The sequence below is a fragment of the Papilio polytes genome, unplaced genomic scaffold, assembly GCF_000836215.1.
Source record: "Papilio polytes unplaced genomic scaffold, Ppol_1.0 DF824102.1, whole genome shotgun sequence".
NCBI classification, from domain to species: domain Eukaryota; kingdom Metazoa; phylum Arthropoda; class Insecta; order Lepidoptera; family Papilionidae; genus Papilio; species Papilio polytes.
The window spans coordinates 4,631,117-4,651,794 of record NW_013525102.1 but is presented as its reverse complement, the minus strand read 5'-3'; the positions used below and the strand labels follow the sequence as shown (position 1 = coordinate 4,651,794).

General features: G+C 32.7%; 4 protein-coding genes across 4 annotated transcripts in view; 2 read left to right on the top strand and 2 right to left on the bottom strand.

The window, feature by feature from the left end:
- The first annotated feature begins 275 nt into the window (after positions 1–275).
- Positions 276–4,191, top strand: LOC106099890 (cysteine protease ATG4B). The gene is made up of 9 exons (XM_013278575.1): positions 276–563; positions 638–833; positions 1,014–1,160; positions 1,262–1,341; positions 1,412–1,560; positions 1,716–1,850; positions 2,132–2,230; positions 2,635–2,800; positions 3,171–4,191. Exons 1-9 carry the CDS (start codon positions 443–445, stop codon positions 3,227–3,229), a joined length of 1,152 nt encoding a protein of 383 aa, XP_013134029.1. The 5' UTR covers positions 276–442; the 3' UTR covers positions 3,230–4,191.
- Positions 4,192–5,853: 1,662 nt separating this feature from the next.
- Positions 5,854–8,018, bottom strand: LOC106099874 (protein phosphatase 1L). The gene is made up of 2 exons (XM_013278555.1): positions 6,919–8,018; positions 5,854–6,419 (listed from the first exon to the last, which is right to left on the bottom strand). Exons 1-2 carry the CDS (start codon positions 7,921–7,923, stop codon positions 6,033–6,035), a joined length of 1,392 nt encoding a protein of 463 aa, XP_013134009.1. The 5' UTR covers positions 7,924–8,018; the 3' UTR covers positions 5,854–6,032.
- Positions 8,019–10,767: 2,749 nt separating this feature from the next.
- LOC106099646 (dedicator of cytokinesis protein 9) overlaps positions 10,768–20,678 on the bottom strand; it is a 34,562-nt gene continuing 24,651 nt past the window's right edge. The window contains exons 30-34 of the mRNA XM_013278244.1: positions 14,311–14,723; positions 13,458–13,674; positions 12,140–12,305; positions 11,436–11,561; positions 10,768–11,088 (exon numbers count right to left, since the gene is read on the bottom strand). Coding sequence (XP_013133698.1) covers positions 10,875–11,088; positions 11,436–11,561; positions 12,140–12,305; positions 13,458–13,674; positions 14,311–14,723 — 1,136 coding nt within the window. The 3' untranslated portion in view covers positions 10,768–10,874. The remainder of the gene's footprint in view (positions 11,089–11,435; positions 11,562–12,139; positions 12,306–13,457; positions 13,675–14,310; positions 14,724–20,678) is intronic.
- Positions 16,578–20,505, top strand: LOC106099647 (venom acid phosphatase Acph-1-like). The gene is made up of 7 exons (XM_013278245.1): positions 16,578–16,804; positions 17,056–17,166; positions 18,202–18,441; positions 18,730–18,912; positions 18,983–19,103; positions 19,211–19,422; positions 20,127–20,505. Exons 1-7 carry the CDS (start codon positions 16,664–16,666, stop codon positions 20,277–20,279), a joined length of 1,161 nt encoding a protein of 386 aa, XP_013133699.1. The 5' UTR covers positions 16,578–16,663; the 3' UTR covers positions 20,280–20,505.

Here is a 20,678-nt window from a genome sequence, read left to right as displayed (position 1 = left end):
CTGAATGATAAATGACAAACGTCAAACGTCAACTGTCTTATTGTTTTCATATTGTTCATACTGGATCTATTAAGGTTTGTTTAATTCGTTTTCAAAAGATTATTTACTTCTAAAATACAGAATTGATACCACTAAAACTACCTAAATAAGTTTATCTTTTGCCAAGCTCGGAATTGCCTTAGTTTTCTATACTTAAAGTTAAAATCGTAATACATTATAATGTGTACTCTGTTGATGGAGCATGCAGCATCATTATTTGACAGTGGAAATTGTGTAGTTCTGTGGTGGAAATGGATGTTTGACAGTTTGACATGTTTACAAAACACAATTTGTAATATTTCTTGTTCTTTTTAATGGGCCGTGACTTGGTCTTTTAGTGAATCTCTATAATTAATAACTATACCTTAAGTTCTAGCCAAGAATTGGAAAAGTATGTTACACCATGGATGCGATGTTTGATATTTGCTATTTGTCATCTGAGGGTACAACTGTTGAGCCCGATGATATTCCTAAGACAAAGGAAAACGTTTGGGTTTTGGGAAAGAAATATAGCGCAATTCAAGGTGCTTAAATCTAAATTTTCAAATTACTTTTCAATACGAAATAACTGTAACATTGGGTTATATTGGAATTTCAGATTTGGACCGTATAAGACGTGACATTAGTTCAATAATTTGGTGTACGTATAGAAAAGGGTTTGTTCCAATAGGAGATGAAGGGCTTACGTCGGATAAAGGTTGGGGCTGCATGTTGCGATGTGGGCAAATGGTTCTCGGCGTAGCACTGGTCAGAGTTCACTTGTGTGCTGACTGGGTCTGGAGTCCAGAAACTAGGTAAAATGCGAGCGTAAAGTTTAAAATTAATGTTAAATACAATAGATTATGTTAACATGAGTGAATTTCTACATTTTCTTCTTTAACTTCTCATTAATCAGAAAAATCTAGATTTCACAATAATAAATTCATCACAAAGTGTAATATTCTTATTAGAATTTTTCTTTAACATTTTTACAGGGACCCAACATACCTTAAAATTATACAGAGATTTGAAGAGAGAAAGCAAGCACCATATTCCATTCATCAGGTTGCGTTGATGGGAGCTAGTGAGGGTAAAGATGTTGGACAATGGTTTGGGCCAAATACAATAGCACAAGTTTTAAAGTGAGAACATTATAACTGTCTTTAATATAATAATGAGTAATAATGGCCTTCTTTTATGTTGAATTAGTTATATTAAACTGACAATGCATTTTTTTTTCTAGAAAATTAGTGGTATATGACAAATGGAGTTCATTGGTGATACATGTGGCTTTAGATAATACTGTTGTAAAAGAGGATATACGTAAGTAAAACGAGTATAACCACATAGTGATCTATTTATTTACATATTTATGATATTTTCTTGCTTCCAGTTCAACAATGTATTGTTACGAATGACAGAGGTGACTCATCAAAGTCATCAGAATGTATGACCGTGTCAGATTGGATGCCGCTGTTGTTAATTGTGCCTCTTAGATTAGGACTAAGTGAAATCAATCCAATTTATGTTGATGGTCTCAAGGTAAAAAATTCAACACTTACTTTGCTCACTCAGATTCATAATTTTTTTTAATATTTGTTTGATAAAATATTACATATTATTGTTGAGAATTGGGTTAGCAATTTTCTTTTACTAAGAAGTAATTGATAATCTACATAATTGTTTTGTTTTGTCAGATTTGCTTCCAAACAGCACAATCTGTTGGTGTTATAGGAGGAAAGCCGAACCAAGCTCTATATCTAGTTGGTTGTGTTGGTGATGAAGTTTTATATTTAGACCCTCATACCACACAAAGATCAGGACCTGTTGAAGTAAGTCACATGTTATTTTTAAATTTTACATTTATAAAATATTAGCTTTTGGCCGCGACTCCGTCTGCGTGTAATTAAAATGGACACAAATGATTAGCCTAAGTGTTCTTCTGGACTATCCTCTACATCTATACCAAATTTTATTGAATTTCATATGCCATTTAAGCTACTAACTCTAACACACATCTATCTACTAATATTAGTATGATCTGTCATTAACCAAATACTAATTTTACCATGAAAAAGGTATATTAAAAAGTTCAAAATGTTTTTTTTTCTAGAATAAGTTAACAGATGAGCAAAAGGAGATGGATTGTTCTTATCACTGCAAATACGCATCTCGAATACCAATACTTGCTATGGATCCATCAGTAGCTGTTGTAAGTATTCAAAACATTTTTTTTTACTCACAAACTAATGTAATTGTCAAGTAGCTAATTTAGACGTTTTAACTAATTACTAAAAAGCTTTATTAAAATAAATACATTGTAGATACAGAAAAAGCTAATCCAATAAGTCGATATTTTAGTCGTTTTAGTAATTTAGTTAAATGGTAAGTAATTAAGTAAATATAGTCACTTATTTTTTAATAATATAGGAAAAAAAAAGTGACTACAATAAAGATCGAGTACATGCAATTTGTATTGACGAGAGTATTTTACCTACTGAATTACTAGACTAGTGCGAACAAACCATGACTGACTTCCAGCGAATAAGCATTTATTATGAAATGTCTTTGTATTTTTGTTTGAAAGACTTTTTAGTTATATGTTACCAATTGTAGTGTTTCCTTTGCCGCACGAGGAGTGACTTCGATGAGCTGTGTGTTGTAATAGAGGAGAGTTTGATGCGCGAGGCGCAGCCGCTGTTCGAGCTGTGCGCGACGCGGCCGCCGCACTGGGGACCCTCCACTGCCGATATAGATCTACAGAACACTACATTGTTTACAGGTAACACTGACTGTATTAACAACAATTGCATATTTGCCCTAGTTTTGTCCGTTACTTCAACCATGCGGAGTCAAAAAACAACATAGCTTTTGTGTCCTTCCAGACTATTTACATCATTCCTTAAATTTGTCGGGATACATTAAGCAGTTTTAGGGATTTGTTGCAATAAATGTTTTGTATATTGGTTTTATTTTAGTACGATATTTGATTCTCTGTAGCACTTTGCCCGCGTTGAAATAAATCTGAAGTAACCTATCCTATTTAAAAATCTATATCTGTTCAAATTTGTTGTGGAATTATGCGGTATCACACATTCATCCATACTCTTTTATATTAGAAAGATTGATGATATATTTTTTGTTTATTTCAGAGTTTGAGGATGTTGACAGACAATTTGATGATTCAGATGATGAATTTGAGATTATATGAAGTAATTAAATTCATTTCTATACATGCATCACAATTATTAAAAAAAGATATATTATTTTATATGTAATAGTTGATATGGGTTATATTTAAGCAAGTGGCAACAATATTGTACCTAGCTTTAAACATTTTTGTTTTTAAAAATACTATGATATTATTTTTTTTCTGTATTTAAAATAAAATGCTTACTGCACTGATATTTAGACTGATACATTGGCAAACTGCGTAGTGCCTTCTTAATGTTTAAAAACATACCAAGCAAATTAAATCAATACTGTCTGTTTTCATTACCAATTACTTTTTGTAACAGTTTCGGGGGTAGCTGAGAAACTTCTACAAAAAGACATTTCTATCTCTGTTTTTGAAAAAAGATTGAATGAGACAGAAATCTCTTTTTGTATAGTCTAATTTAATGGAAATGAGAAATTATATTTACTTATGTTACTGGCTGACAATTGTTGTCTATGGATTTTTTTTTTGTAAAGTTACACTGCTAAATTAATTATACAAACATGTCTTTGATAAGTCTGCAATCAGCCTTTTATAAATAAAATAATTTAGATATATTTGTTACAATTTTTTCATTTCTACTGAATTTTTCATAGGTATGTGTGAACCTCATACTAGTCACAATGTAATTTAACAAAACACATTTATATTTGGTTATTTATTATCACAAAACGAAATTATTGAATGTATAAATATTTGCTCTCTTCGAATATACTGTACAAAAATTTATTATAAATTAAAAACGCCACAAAATGTTTGGCGATGTTGTGGAGCAGTTCAGTGCCAATAAGCCAAACATATTGCCATTATAGTAATGTAGATAGTCTTATGTACTGTTTAATTTTAAAAATATATATTTCATAACATATAACCTAATTATTGTATCTGTCTTACATTTTTTGGTTATAAAACCAAAGATTGTGTTTTATTTTTATAAATAAAATATTGAACTCGAATGTTTTATTATTTAGTACCGATTGTGCCACTTTATATTCTTTTTATTTACTTGAGCTGCCTTGCAAATAAAGTGTAAAAGAGGTCGTGAACACAGCAAATGTCTAGTACCAGTCATAAAACATTTTACGCAACATACTCTTTGAGTGGTATTACATGTGTATTTTAGTTCCAATATTTTTTTACTTATTGAAAATTTTACAAAAACAATTTAAATAAATACACAAACATGGCCCTGCAAAAACCATATGATTAGTTTGTCCACGGGTGCAGTGTTTATTACAATTTTATGTAGAGTGTAGTTGTGTAATAAAATGTGTGTAAAATTACATCAAATACATACAAACATACACAGTACAAAATACAAACATAATATATACAGTATATTAATAAAATATTCTAATCATGGATTTTCAAAAAGATAGCTTTCCTAATGAGAATAAGAAATTTTAATTTTGAATTTAGATTTGCTTTTTCAGGTGGTAAGGTATTGAGTGTGTATGGTAAACGTTTTCCTATTGTTCTGTCGCCGTAATAATTATTAATTCTGGGTACTATGTAATGTATTGTATTCATTCTAAACTATATTATATAAACCACGCTTTTGTATTACCCAGCATTAAATCAAAAATACATAAAAGGGTAGGGTAGAAAGAAAACACTATTATCACAATCTAAACATGTAATATGTAGGTATCCCAAAAAAGTGGTAATGTTAAGAGATATTATTTTTCTTAATTATAGGAAAGTGGCACAGATTATTATAGACTTTTATAACATCATTTTTTATCTGTTACAAAAAAACACACATAACACATTACATGGCCTAACACATGGCCATATAATTTTTAAAAAGCAAAAAACTAAGAAAATAGCACTAAAATAAAACCTACAATACTATAGGTAATATTGCATTAAGTCTGCTAAAATACACTGTTCCTATTAAGTAGTATTTTGGCACAAACTTTTAAAGACCTTTAGCAGAAATGTAGTTTTAATTTTTTGGATAATAACCAAATCGTCACAAAGTTTTGGCCCCAATTTTATGTACAATTAAACAAAAGACCGATTTAGGCCAATATTTGATAAAAAGTTTATAAAATACATTTCCATGGAACAAATTATTTAGTTTATTGATAAAGTTTAATTGATATATAAAAATATATTTTAAAAGATTTTGTAAAGGTATACTCTGTTAAGTCATATTATTTAATAAAATTATTTGTACCTCAAATTTGCTACACTACAAATTATGCAAAACTAAAATGAAATGAACAATGACTAGCACCCAAGGTAACCTCACATTACATAATACAACTATCAAATGCTTTAAAAATATACTTTACATCAACAATAATTATATAAAGAATACATAACTTCTGTAATTTTCTTTTATGTACTGGCAAGGAGTTAAGGACACACCCTAATTGTAACCAACATTGATATATGTCTAATAATTTAGTTAAAAAGTTCAACCATTCCCGATAAAAGTTAATGTTACTATAAGCAAACAATTATAATAGTTCATCATACATACACTTACCAATCACAACCATTCAAAAATCTTTGAAATTGAGACTTTAAAAGTATATTCTAAAATATAAAATACATCTTTCATTTGTTTTTTTACAGAACAACTATATATGTACATACATTACTAAGATTTCAGGTAAAAATATTATGCTTTACATTAAAAATAGATTCAATTACAATGGTATATGTATTTAAATAGCAAAGGTCCATCTTACAACACAAATAGCTGAAATACTTTTGGTATAGTTTATTTCTAATGCTTAATAATAGTGATTCAACACATCTTAGCAATTACATATTTCAACCAGTTTTACTGTGAAATATTTGATGAGGAAAATTTATTTTGTAAAAAGTTTATAATAAGAACGGTAATGTTGTCTACGGACCCCCTGTAATATGCTTGTAGTGTCAAACTTTTGGCGCCAAAATCTGGCTCATCTATTCTTTCCTTTATAAATTTAATTGCCTCTTCATTAGTAAATGTGTCCCAAAGTCCATCAGAAGCAAGAACTAGAAACATTGGTTTGTGGTCATCAAGATTGAATGTAAGTATGTCTGGATCAGCTATGACAAATTTTTTATCCTTTAGAGGGTAATCCCCCATCGCACGAGATGTCGCAAGGATGCCAGCAACTCTCCAAACACCATTAAATGCAATATAACCTCCTGCAGCTTCTATCCTCTTCTGTTCCCTTACCTACGACCAAAAATGTTTATTAAAACTAAGATTAAATTATACACATCATATAATTATTTTGTGTAATATCAAATTTATTTATGTTTATATGTCTAAGTTAGTAATAGGCCCAAGTATTAACTTAGATCAACATGCTATGTTTCAAAATACAATTGCATTCAAAATTTATATGGAGGATTTACCATTTTAATAGCTAAATTGATATTTTGATTCACTTCTGTTTACACACCATAAAATGCACTACTGACTGAGATAACGGATGATAGAATGCTTTGGAGGACGAAAACCCGGTGCGCCGACCCTACGGGAGTAGGATAAGGCAGGGGAGATGATGATGATGAAAATGCACTACAATGTTTATGATTGTTTTCTATCATGTTTATGTTTTCTATCATCATAAAGTAACAAATGTTATTTCTAAATATAGCAGTTAGAAATTGACTATTGCTACATAATTTTTCTAAAACTACCAACAGATGTATAAACATATATTACATACCTGTTGTGGTTTATGATCAAATGATACAGGAATAGCATTTCCTTTGGAATCACACATAACCCCTCTAGAGTCGCCAACATTGGCCACAATCAACTGGTTGTCTTCTAATATTGCTAACAATGCAGTAGTGCCCGCAACATTAAAGGATCTCTTAGCTGCTTCAACCAGAAGTCTGTCAGCTGCCAAAACTTCATCAGTTAACAGTTTACCGAAGTTTATTTTACCTTTTTCCAAATAACTGGCCAGTGGTATAGCTAATTGTTTAACAGGCTTAGGGCTCGCTCTTACTTCTCTTGTAATAGGTCTGGCTTTTGACAATTGTGCCAATAATTCTGGATCTGTAATTTCCTTCCTAGATGTATCGTCGGCAGCACTAATGGACTTTTTGAAGCTAGTTTTCCTTTCAACGACATTACTTTCTTGTTCCACCTTTGGCTCATCTGGACTATTCACGAAGGGTGGTGTGATCATTTTACCATCCTTAAATGCAGTCAGTTCAACCACTTTGTTGTATAAATTCTGAATAAGGTGGTCTTTCGCATAATTGGCGGCAAACTCGCCACCGTGACCATCGAAAATTGCAAACAACGAAACACCAGTATTGTTTATGTTTTCATTGATAATAAATTTGTCTTCCATATGCATTCGCCGGCCTTTGATTGCGTAAGCTGCACTCAATGAACCTTTTAGTTCCCAGCTTTGTTTATCTGAATCTGAACCTTCCATAAGCTTCATACGCTGAACTGCACTCAGTGGACTCATAGCTTGAGACAATCTGCTGAGTAATGTTCGACTCCATAATTCAATTGTTTGTAGATACATGAAGAATATAATTATACCTAATGTGAACACGACAACCTCTGATCGAAGTAAATACAGACGCACCATCTTCCATAAATAGCTCACCGGAGTATCAAACGCAACACTGCTGGTAAATTTCGAAATAATTTTCATGAAAGACAAATATGTTTGGTGTAAAACTCTGTCCTCTAATTCGTCTTCCATGTCCTTGACTAAAATTAATAAAGTTCGTACAATAAAACTATTTGTTACAATAAAATTCTTACGCCAATCGAGAAACACTTGCACTTGTATTTGTATTGCACTAACCACAGATAATATGAATTATCTGTATTCGATTCTGTCAGTAGAAAACTAAGTCAGGATATTTTGGCTACATTAATTGCGTATTAGTTTTCTTTTTTTGCATATTTATTAATCATCATCGTCAATAACTACTACAATTGAATCCGTATAACTATTTTTAATAATAACGAGTATAATTCTGTATAAAATGAATGTTTGTCTATGGTGAACATTAAACGGAGATTGCGGTGAGCGGGTTAGTGGGCGATGGCCTTTATATGCTCAATATCCGATTGTCTTTGAGTTTTGAGTTCTCGTCTCGTAAGCAGGAGGTAAAACCATCAAAAGACGGTACCCAGTTGTTTATAAACCTGATCTTAATACGCTTCAGCAGTTACTATAAAAGGGAAAATAATAAGAACATAAGTTGTTTTTAAAAATGTATTAAAACAGCGAAATCGAGATTACAGTTGAGTAAATCACACAAGTCTTTATTTTGTGCACAATTAAAATATTAATACAAATTCTACATTGGATATATCCTAACTCTATAAACGTTTTTATGGCATACTCAGTTTGACTTAAAGGGTATAATTAATCACAAATTTTTTGTCACCTTTCATATAAATTAAGTACTATCCACTTAAAAATTGTCTAACAAATATTCGAATAAAATTAAAATTGCGTAAGACTTTTATTTAAAAAAAAATTAACTCCTGGGTTCTGAAAGATTTAACCTTTGATCTCTACTTATTTGCTATTTAACAAAATTTTAATTATATCATCTGTATAATGTCCGACAGTGATTTGACAATTTTGACGCTACAAATTGACAGGAGTGTGAATTGATGCATTGCAAGATATTTCAGAAACCGGTTAAAAAATATGAATATTGCGTTGTTAAACCAAATATCCGCTGAACTTTTACGAGTGAATGAATACTTGTAACATTATGAAAAACTGATCTATTGGGAATATTAACATTTAAATATTAATTACATTAGGGTCAATAAATAAATTGTGGAATGAACAGAGTATTAAAAATGAATCATGTACATCTAATAAAATATTACTCATACAAATACATTAGCTATCAAAATTATAGCATGACCAGAAATATAAAAACCCTCTCCATATTGCGTAAGAAATTGGAACTTATTTCTTTGTTCACATTAAAAAGTGATACAATAAAGTCAATTGAATCGCCCCCGAGGCAGGATTTTTATATTCTAGGTTAGACTATGATAAAAAAAAAAACAAAAATGCACTATCAATGAATATCTAACAAAATAAATTAAACAGACATTTTAAATATTTTCACATAAACATTTAACTTGTATCATGAAACAAATCGTGAATTTACATAAAAAAAATTACAAAATAAATTAGGGAAACAGCAACAAACGAAAGTGGAAATGGAAATCATCAGGTCCCTACTTTGGTGCATAAAAAAACAAACTTTAGAATACTTTATACGGGTGTGATTATACATTTTACAATCTATAAAGAGAAATCGTAGACATTGCTATGATAGCATATAAAGGAACTTAATTACTTTAATATAGACTTGAATAGGACAAATATCTTATATACTAAAGTACAATAGGAGATAGAATTGGCGTTAATTACCTACTCATACTCGAATACGATGACGTCATCGTATAGTGCATCAAATAGATTGCATCATGAAGTATTCTGATGAGATGATCGACAATAGTTTGCTTTGCTGATTGTACAAGGTCAGTTAATTTTAAAATACCAATAAACCTGCGTGAATTATTATTGTTGTACATCACAATAATAGCATGTTTTTCCGCTTTTGAAAAGTACAAAAAGATACTATTTGAATTTTATAATTTAAAGATTTGGTGAGGTTATCTAGAGCATTCGTGGTTTACTAGCACTAGTCACGCCTAACTTAGTAGGTGTCAAACTCCTCGGATGTAAGTTGATGACGGTGTTATGATGATGGTGATGTAACATGTTTTTTTACAAGTTTCAGCAGTGGAAACTTTGAGTAGCTATAGCAGGAAAAGACATCTTATGAGTCATTAAAATCTGTCAAATCGTCTAGGAATATTGGAAGTCGTAATGGAAGTGACATGAAAAATTGTGTTCTCTAGTAAAACATAAAAGGGCACAGAATCTAGTAGTGAAAACGGACGGCTGAGTTATATAAGTATCAAGTTATTTCAGTCGCGTTGTATTTTTTAATGTTTTTGTTTATTAGTTTATTTCTAGTTATAATTAACTATCGTATATGTTAATGTCATGGGTTGGTGCAGGCAGTATCTTGTAAAAAGGATGGATCTTTTTAATTGACGGCATTAATTGTATAAGTTGGTTGAATTAACATTGCAACATGTCTGAAATAAAAACCTATTGCTTTGCCAGCGCTTTGTTGTAATAAATCTGGTTTTACAAAGAACATTATTTCACTGTTTTTTTAGATTATACGTAGCAAGACAATTGATATTGAAAACCTTAGAAATAACGAGACAAAAGTTTATCGGCTCGTTTAATTTTCATCTAATCAGTCCCATAACATAGATTTCTTACTAAATCCATTCTTAGAGACGCATTAGTGATTTAAACAAGTAGATATGACAAACGATATAAATTAACCGATATTCAGTAAAAGTATTACTGGTTATATGTCGACGGCTCGGACAGCACGGGTCGCGGCGTAGAACATTATTTCAAAGAAATTTACTCTACGCTTGTACGGATGACCTTGAACCGTCAATGGACACAAAATTTCTCCAAATGCCCGTAATACATTTGCAACTTCTCAACTTAGATGTCAACTTATGACCTTGTATAAACTCCCCGCTTTTTTATTCTTCCCCAAAGTGAACTTTTGCATAGATTCAGGCATTACTGGAGTCCAGTTCGACGCCAGTGAGGGTGGCGGTGAGGCTGCCGTTGAGCAGGATGTGGTGCAGCGGCTGGCCCAGCACGCCGGCCAGCGCCGCGCTCACCTTGTAGTAGTTGGCCTCCAGCGCCTCGTGGTACGACACCTGGTCAGAGCTGATCAGCTTCGCGTTCAGTTGTAACGCTGAATGACACACTGTTAGGAACTCCCTGGAACACATATTATGATTATTAAATGTTATTACAGTGATTACCAAGAATTTCGTCGTCGTCAAGTTCAAGTTAGTATAGAAAGGGGGCGGCTCCTTATCCCCAGTGTCAAAAAAAATATGAGAAGTAATTCAAAATTTTTAAGTGTCTCCATAGATAACTGTAGATAAAATATTTGTCAGTTTTTTATTAAAATGTCCAACATTTCCCCCACCTACAACCAACATTGTCCCATGCTGAGACTTATTAGAAAAAACTCCTAGCACGCCTTTTTTCACTTTTGTACCAGAAAAAAAAATCTCGATCAATAAGTATTCTTATATTTAAAAATGTAATAAAACCCTCACTTGAATGTAGACTTGAGTTTGTCAACGAGGTCGTCTGGGTACATCTGCGCGAGCGTGGGGTCGAGGAAGGCGTGCGCGTACGCCAGCGGGCCCGCGTTCACCTGCACGCACACGCTGCCCTGCAGCCTGCAATATATTACCATTACTCACTTTATATACTCACCAATACTGATAATTGTTATATTTACTGCTAAAATGTAATGTATATTAGTCTTCGCCCGCGACTCCGTCCGCGAGGAATTAAAAACAAAAAGTACCCCATGTGTTCTTCCAGACTATCTTCTACATCTATTTCAAATTTCATTGAGACCCGTTTAGCAGTTTAAGCTACAAACTCTACCATACATCGATTTAAACTTTCGCTATTATAATATTAGTAAGAAGAAAGATTTCCTTTATAATTTGACTAGTTTTTGCTCGCGAATCTGTGCTCGTGAAATTTAAAAATAATAAAGAAATGAAAAAATATAGCCTATGTCACTCACAGATAAATTACCTTTCCAACGGTGTAAGAAGGTTTAAAATCGGCCCAGTAGTTTTTAAGCCTATTCATTACAATCAAACAAACAAAATTTTCCACTTTATGATGTTAGTATAGATGTACATATTATTTATAACACTGCAAGCATTGTATTCTGGTTACCATATAAATATGAGAGAATTATCAAAGTTGTAAGAATCTTACAATTTTAATATTCAAATACCTTAGTTGTAGTTTCTTTATATCTGGCGCCTTCGCGTTGACGATCTCCGTGAGTTCGGTGACCTGCGACTCCATCTCCGCGACCGCCACTTCTATGGGACTCTTCTCTTCTACTTGAGTCTCGATCACGGGAATCCGTCGCTTAACGTACGGAAACCAATATTCAGCTGGAAAACATTAAAAAGAAACTTATTTATACCAACATTATAAACAGGAAAGATTCGTATTTATTGAAATATTTAAAAATACTTAAAAAACCATTATTACCATATTTAAAAATATTTAAAAAACCACTAAGGCTGATTTCAAAAATTCTTTTACCAATTAAAAGCTACATTATCGCGGAGTTCCTACGTTTTTTTTCTTTGTTTTTTTTTTTAATTTCAGGCAGAAAAAATCGCGAGCAATAGCTAGTATATCATAAAATTAATAAAAAAAGGGATACATGTATCCCTTTTTAAGTTAAGAATGGAAATGGTTGTACATGAAATTTGCTATAGTTAAAAATGTGGAAATTTTTGTACATCTTAGACCAAGGAACATCATTTACGATTGGGTAGAATCATGTTTTTGATAAAACAGATGTACCCTTTTCATGTTTATTACCCTTATAGCCTAGTTTACTTAGATAATAATCATTATTCAGTAAATAAATTACTCAATGTATGCGTATGAACTCAAATTATCTTAATTAATACAGTATTTAAAGTACTTTGAGAACAATAACAAAAATTTAGATATTCCCAATAAAATGTTTGATCTAAATTTACTAACGATAAGTATTCAAATATGTAAATTAGTGTTACAGGAGCCTATTCTTCAGCATTAGCAATTTTCTGTAAGGTTTTATACTAAACACAAGAAAGTTGTGGAATTATTTTTTTAACCTTTAAATTAATTCATAAAAATATTACATTACTAGCTTTCGGCCGCGACTCCGTCCGCGTGGAATTCAAAACACACAAAAATTAGTATCCTATGTGTTCTTCCAGACTATCACCTACATTCATGCCAATTTGCATCGAGATCCGTTTAGCGGTTTAGGCTGCAAACTCTAACATCCATCCATCCATCTAAACTTTCGCAATAATAATATTAGTAAGAAGTAAGAAGTAAGATTAATATTACAACAACAGTCATTCTTATCAATATCTGTTTAGGAATGAATTGGAAATTACTTTGTTTTGGCGGGGGATATGTCATATTATTATCATTAAACTTTAAAGAGATTCCTACCCACCACCAACCATGGCCCCACCGATTCTCAGGCCTGTATCGAATTGTAAAGAGATGACGATTAACTTTCTCAATAGTATTACCTGTTAGATGTGTAAGCCTGAGCCGCTGGTGGTGTACAGGTCCGCGCGGCGCACCGTCCCGAGTGAACGGCGTCTCGAACACGAAGCGGCGGACATTGTGCGCGCGCTCGAACGCGCCCTCACCACTCGCGCTCGCCGCCGCACGCCCCTCCGGAGCCGCGCGCACCCATGTCACCTGGATGTACGCCAGCTTGCTGTCCAGCTCATCGCGGTTCACCTGATATAAATGTGAAAGTTTAGATCGATAGATGTTTGTTAGTTTGTAGCCTAAACGGCTGAACAAATCTTTATGAAATTCGCAGATGTAGAGCATAGTCTGGACGAACACACAGGCTACTATTTATCCCGGAAATAGTTCGGTCCCCGTGAGATGAATTAATTTTGTATTTAATGTTTACTCGATCATTCTGCAACGGTTCAACATATTTTATTGAAATTTGGCACAGATATAAAACAAAGTCTGGAGTACACATGGGATAAGGTTCATCCCCGAAAAATGTCCGGTTCTTAAGAGTCACGTAGTTTTTTTGATATTTACACAGTTCGTCTGTTTCCTAATCCGGACAAAGTCGCGGGCAACGGTAAGTTAATTATAATTCTATGGGTAAAACATAATCTTACTGAAAAAATACGATAAGGCAAAATTTTTCCGAGAATATAAGTATACTTATTAAAATAGAAGATATGTACAAAAAGTAGACTAGACTAATACTAAGGTATTAAAATAGTTTAATAAAAAAGGTATGAAATAGGCAAAAAATGGACAAGGAAAAATACGTAACAAAAACCAGCTTAGGCAAGAAGTCTCTTTAATTTTATTAATTTGGTATTAAAATTATCATCAAACACTCACCGGTGCTGAATCCATAATCATCTTGACGGAACCGGCGCCGAATTTCTGTTCATAATACATTTGCAACTTCTCGGAGATTTCACTAAGCGATGTCAACTTTGGCTCTTTGTAAATAAACTCCACGCCTTCTTCGTCTTCGCCAAAGTGAGCTTTACCAAAGAACGCAACACGATAGAACCTTCCTAGTAATCGTTTTCCAGAGTTTGTTACTTCTATAACTTTGGCATATGCTTTGGTCAAATGTTGATAGCAGGCGAGGAGTGCTTGGTAATCCTTCTTACGTTCGTAGATCGGTATGATGAGACGATAGAGTGGGCCGAGCAGTTCGTACCGCTCCGCCTTATCGACGTATTCCGTGCAAACCATTAGTTGCTCCAATAATGATTGTTCATTATAGTGGACGTCAATCATACCTGGAATGAACGAAATTGCAGTGGTTTTATTGGTAGATTTAACATTTTGCTTAGTTCTAAATGGAATTACCTTTCTTGAGTCCTAAACTCTGTGTTTATTTCAATATTTTAAGCGAGTTGTCATAAAGCGGGTTACATTATTAAAACAAACGAACGTATACTGAATAAAACTTAAGGAATTATACTGACATACATATCGTCAGTATCTAGTGGGAAAAGGGGAATTTTGTAAATCAGTTTACATATAGCTCTACCTTACAGAGTTTAACAAAATTTGAACATCATACTCGATAGATATACGCAAAGATCAAAGTAGAATTCGTCTTGACCGGCTTATAACATAGTAACAATATGAATAACTTAGTTCAAGCTAATGAGACCATAAACAATATGCGGGCATTGTATTAAATATACCTAATGAGTGTCTGTAAAATGAGCACGTGTTTTCTATTCACGTGAGATTTCAAGGTTTTAAAATGGCTTATTAGACTTGAATAATTATAATTTCTTGTTTTATCTAGAAATATTATTTATAATTTGGTAGTATAGTTTTCCGCTTCAAAGTTATTTTTTTAATGATCACATTAGGGGTAAAAAAACAAGACGGTTTAGAAAAGTCTAAGATTTTACCCACATTTTTAATGACTTTAAGACTAGACTATTCAAATGCAGATAATATTTAGGACTCTAGGAGGAAGTAATGTGTATTTTTAAACAAGCATTTTTTGAAAGCGGACTTTCCTTGTGTAACCTCAGTTGGTAAGTCTTATGTAAATACTTTTTATCTAGTACTAAAAACCTTGTCCTTTTTCTTCGTAGTTTAAGTTAATATAAGACTAGACATAATCTTTTTAGTTGAAATATTACTTTACTTAGAACTTAAATCCGGATTGACGACTTAAGACAGAATATAAAACAAACCTTATGTAAATATAACATAGGGGGAAGTACCTGATAGGTCGCTGCATAATTTTAGCAGACATATATTCTAAAATGCCTAAGTTTAAGTTCCATCCTTAAGCATTTTATCGTATTTTATTTATGGATTCAAGTTATTCTAAGAAATCTTTTGATGAATCGATAGACATCAGTTAAAAGAATTTTAAAATGTTGTTTAAAGGTGACCACAAACTCACTGAATTGTAATAGCTGACAAATTTTATATTACTTTTATTGGCTAACTAGCTTTTGCCTGCGACTCCTTCGCGGAATTAAAAAAGAACTTAGTAAGCAACTTATGATATATTCTTCTAGACTGTACACATCTATGCCCAACAGATGAGATGCTAAGATATGTAAAAAACATCTATCCATCCAAACTTTTACTAATACATGTATACAATGCCGATTTTTTTTTGCAATATTTGAGTTTTGTAAATTTCGATGCATAAACATTCGTCACATTAACTACCATATTTGTGATTATTTTCTCCAAAATACCAACTACATGCATAATATTAATAGTTTTGTCTAAACTACCTTATTCTTTTCTTCGAAGTATGTCAGGTAAATAAAAATATATTTTAAGTAGCTGTAATTTAAAACAATATAAAGAACATAAAGGTGAGACAATACCATACATAAATCAAGCAACCTTCAGAATCGAATACATTTTAATTGCATTTTGCCATACATTATAATGCAGGTAGAAACTAAAGCCAGGGACCGTAACTTTACAAGATGTGTCTCGAAAAATTTAATTAAGTAATTAAAAAAGTTAAGAACAGGAAACTACACTACTATATAAATATAAATTTGACAAATATAAATGTTCGCATAGTCGTCTATTCAATACTAAATAGCGAAGTCCTCTCGGCCCTCTTGTATCTATATAAATGGAGCAAAGACTCGGAGCATGGCAGTCGAAATTGGCTCGCGACCGCGCGTACATAATGCCGATAAGGCGCGCTCTGTCGGTTGACGCTTGAAATCGTTTTGAGATGGGGCTGTTGTTTGTGGTGCTGATGGCGGTGGGGTTGGGCGGTGGTGGGTGCAGTAAATACAAGCCTGCAGCTATACAATCTAATAATAAATTAGTGCATAGAAGCATTGATAACACTGAACCGGTGCTAGTTTTCTCGGTATGTACGATTCGCGCCAATTTGCGCCTATCATCTATGATATAACTTCCTGATAATCGGAGATCGTACGTAGATAATGAAATCTGTATAAAGGATAGGTTATAAGGATGTACGGAAAGGTAAAATATAGCTTACATACAAGATTAGATGAATTGTTGAAGTTGGAGAATGCAGTATACAAATACTTTTAGATAATAATTCGTCATATTAACTTAACATAATAAAATACACATAAACATTTTTCTCTATAGATTTTCCGACACGGCGACAGGACACCGGACCAAGAGGAACTGGATAAATATCCCGCTGAAGATAAAAGCGACAAACTTTTCTTTCCATTTGGAAAGAAAGCGCTAACCAATGTGAGTTTATAGGTTTTGAATATTACCGTAGGTTGGTATTAATAACAAAATTACTTTAATTATTGAAATAATTGCGTTAACGTTTTTATAATACATTAAGATAAACGTGTTTAGGTGCTAATGTGTTGGTGCTAACAGTATTACGGTAAACAATTCGGTAAATTTGCATACATTTGGCCTTAACTATTTATATTTACGATCATAAACAGACGTGTGAAATGTAAAGGACGACATTTTTTAATTTTATACATCTTGTATATTATTATTTAAAACGTATGCATTGCATAGTTACCTTAATTATAAGACAATGTTTAGTTGTCTTTGTTGAACTTAGATAGATATAGCATTAATATTTTTTTTATGAAATGTGCCTAACATTTGCTTGATTCATATTAGAATTTAGGAATCTTGTTTAAAATAAAAATATACTTAGTGTATGATTAGCATTCTTTTATAACAGTTTAGGTGTTATCATATCGAGATAACAAAATTAGAGAATACAATATCAATATCTAATAACTAGGGGTAATTATTTCAGCGTCGAGCCCAATGCAGATAGCTCGTGAGACCTAGAGCTTAAATAATATGCTATCGTTACTTATAAAATTTCTGCCGAAGCGAAATAATACAAAAAATAGTACAAAAGTTTATAAATGTCAAGCATGTTTTTATATTTATCTTAGGAATCGTATTTTTCGTATGTTTATTTTTAAATTACATAATTCAATTAAGATTAACTTTTGATTAATGAAAATAAAGGTACTCGTTATTTCACTGCCTAGGTAATGTTTACATGCTTCTTATGTATGATTACTGGCACTTTGATTAGGGTTGGTGTTTTTTTTTATCTTTATTCTTATAATAGTCAAAACTTACCTTTAACATATTAAAAAACCGTTTACTTATTACAATCATTACGTATGAAGTGTAAAGATTCAAAAGATTATTTCTATGAGATTTTAAATACATTATTTCTGCATTGTTTGTCATTATTAAGCGTAGATTGTATCATTAGTAACAGTGGTTTTGTAATAGAAAGGTAAACAGCGTGGCTTCAAGGTCGGGGAGTACCTTAGAGAGAGATACGACGAGTTCATCTCTCAATTGTACCTTCCGGATGAGATCAAGGTTCGAACCACGGACTATGATCGTACAAAGATGACCGCATTGACGGCAATGTCGGCGTTGTACCCTCCCCTGCCGCCGCAGCGGTGGAACCCAGCACTCAACTGGCAACCTGTACCGTACGACACGCTCGAATATCAACACGACGACGTGAGTATATTACCCTGATATAATGATTTGAGTTGAGAAGACGGACGTGTGTTCATGTCTTTATGAATCCGAGAAAGGTATAAATATGCATGCACGGAATAAAATAACCTCGAGTGTACTATTATACTATTTGTAAAGTAAATAGGTTAAAGCATTCGTTTATAAATAGACAAAATTCTTTTGCTTATGTAATCGTGCAAACGTCGTCTATATCACTGACTAGTTCTAGCTTAAAACATGTTAACTATGTAAATTCTATTTGTACTTTATCGATATTTATTTTTACAGCTTCTGTACTGGTACAATTGTCCTCGTTACACAAAACTGAGGAACAGCGTGTACGAATTACCCGAGGTTAAGAAGTGGATAGAGCCTTATGAGAGTTTTTATTCATACTTGAGCGATAAAACCGGCACAAATATTACAACTCCCGAAGACGTTTTCTTCTTAGACAACCTATTTCAAACATTAGTAAGTATTTGTTTACAAGCATACATTTTTAGCATCATTAGCATTTTTACAATTAACAAATACATTTTAGGAAAATGTTGGAGTTAAACCACCGAAATGGGCGCAGGAGGTGATGCCGAAAATAAAAGAAATGACGAAAATTGAGTACGCCATAGAATACTACGACGATGACTTGATACGACTAGCTTCAGGTAAATCAATTCATTTCAATGATCATACTATTACGACCTAGTTTGCAATCAGGCTTCTGAAATGACAAGCTTATTGCAACTATGTTAATCTTTCAATATCATTTCAGGTGTACTTTTAGGAGACATCATAAATGCTTCTAAATTAGCAGTTGCCGGTGACTTGGATCAGCCAAAAATGCGCTTGGTATCGGCACACGAAAACAACGTGGCTGGCTTGATGGCAGCTGCCAGGGTGTTCCAACCACACCAACCTAAGTACGGGTCTACGTTCTCATTGGAGTTAAGGAGGAGAAATGATACTGGACAATATGGATTTTCGGTATGCCACATCTTCTAAAAATACACCATAATAGTCATAGAACTCAGAGAGGTATGCAGAGACAAGATTCTTCTATTTGACGCGGTCATAGTATCTCAGGCTTCAGTGACAATCATGCATCTATGCATTTATGCAGAGAAGACCAACATGTTAAAAATGCATTTGAAAAAAATAAATAAATGTAAAAAAATGTATAATGAAATTCATATAAGAATTCATATAATATGTGATAAAATAAAATACGCACACGTGATTCAGAAACTAATTTGTAACAAAACATACGAACGCTTTCGATTTCTCGCTTTACGGCTTAATGAAAAATTTCTCACCTACTCGATGACTTATAATGTTCCTAACATTATCATTTTACTGCAATAAGAATAAACCATTTGAAATAAAGGATTATTTAGCAATTATACTAACTTTAATTATGGATTTTATGCTCGTGTAAATGACGCATCGAGGTACTGCATTATACCAGTTCTTAGCAAATGTTAAACACAAATCTCTCGGTCAGAAAATTCTGCAGGAAAATACCGCGTTAAAATATTTATAGTTTGGAAATGCGAATATGTGAGTTTTTTCGGGCAACGTAGGATTACGATAGAACAGGTTATAAAGTGGATAGCTGGCACAATCATTTTTTGTGACAATGACACCATAGGACATCCTAGTATTTTAACTATAACTTTTGTTTTTAACAGGCGGTGTATGCTGCAATAGCTGGCGGTCCAGATGTAATTCTGCCAGTCGACGGCTGCGGGGACTCATTATTCTGTGATTACGACACATTCCTACATCTCACTAAGAACGTGGTCATTACAAGGGAGAGATTCGAGGAGGAATGTTTCAAATAATTTTAAGACAAACTGTTCTTCGAATTCTGAAACCAAGTACAAACCGGTTTATTGATAAAAAAACTGGTAAAACGACACATTGAAAAAAAAATCTAATTAAGATACCCACCGAGTTAATTTGCGAAAATCCAGTAAAAAAAACTTAGCATAACGATTAACCGAAATTTACATAAATGCTTGTAATCGTGTGAAATAAAGGATAATAAAGTGGCTGTGATTTATTCAAGTTGTTTTTCTTTTCTTTCATTACAATAGTAGTAAAATTCATGGAATTAAGAACATGGAATTAACCAATCTTAATAATTTTACTGAGGGTTTACACTGTCGAATGAAACGTTGCTATCTCGCTTATTTTCTCTGGTATAAACTGAGATAACACATAGGTTTTTTGTATAGATG

What these genes read in the sequence shown, in the direction of transcription:
- LOC106099890 (XM_013278575.1), top strand. Translation starts at nt 443, where the DNA reads ATGGATGCGATGTTTGATATTTGCTATTTGTCATCTGAGGGTACAACT. An exon ending in TTTATGTTGATGGTCTCAAG is followed by an intron (nt 1,561 to 1,715) that starts GTAAAAAATTCA and finishes TTGTTTTGTCAG; the next exon opens with ATTTGCTTCCAAACAGCACA. An exon ending in AAAGATCAGGACCTGTTGAA is followed by an intron (nt 1,851 to 2,131) that starts GTAAGTCACATG and finishes TTTTTTTTCTAG; the next exon opens with AATAAGTTAACAGATGAGCA.
- LOC106099874 (XM_013278555.1), bottom strand. Translation starts at nt 7,923, where the DNA reads ATGGAAGACGAATTAGAGGACAGAGTTTTACACCAAACATATTTGTCT. An exon ending in TTGATCATAAACCACAACAG is followed by an intron (nt 6,420 to 6,918) that starts GTATGTAATATA and finishes TTTTGGTCGTAG; the next exon opens with GTAAGGGAACAGAAGAGGAT.
- LOC106099647 (XM_013278245.1), top strand. Translation starts at nt 16,664, where the DNA reads ATGGGGCTGTTGTTTGTGGTGCTGATGGCGGTGGGGTTGGGCGGTGGT. An exon ending in GAAAGAAAGCGCTAACCAAT is followed by an intron (nt 17,167 to 18,201) that starts GTGAGTTTATAG and finishes GTTTTGTAATAG; the next exon opens with AAAGGTAAACAGCGTGGCTT. An exon ending in CTGGACAATATGGATTTTCG is followed by an intron (nt 19,423 to 20,126) that starts GTATGCCACATC and finishes TGTTTTTAACAG; the next exon opens with GCGGTGTATGCTGCAATAGC.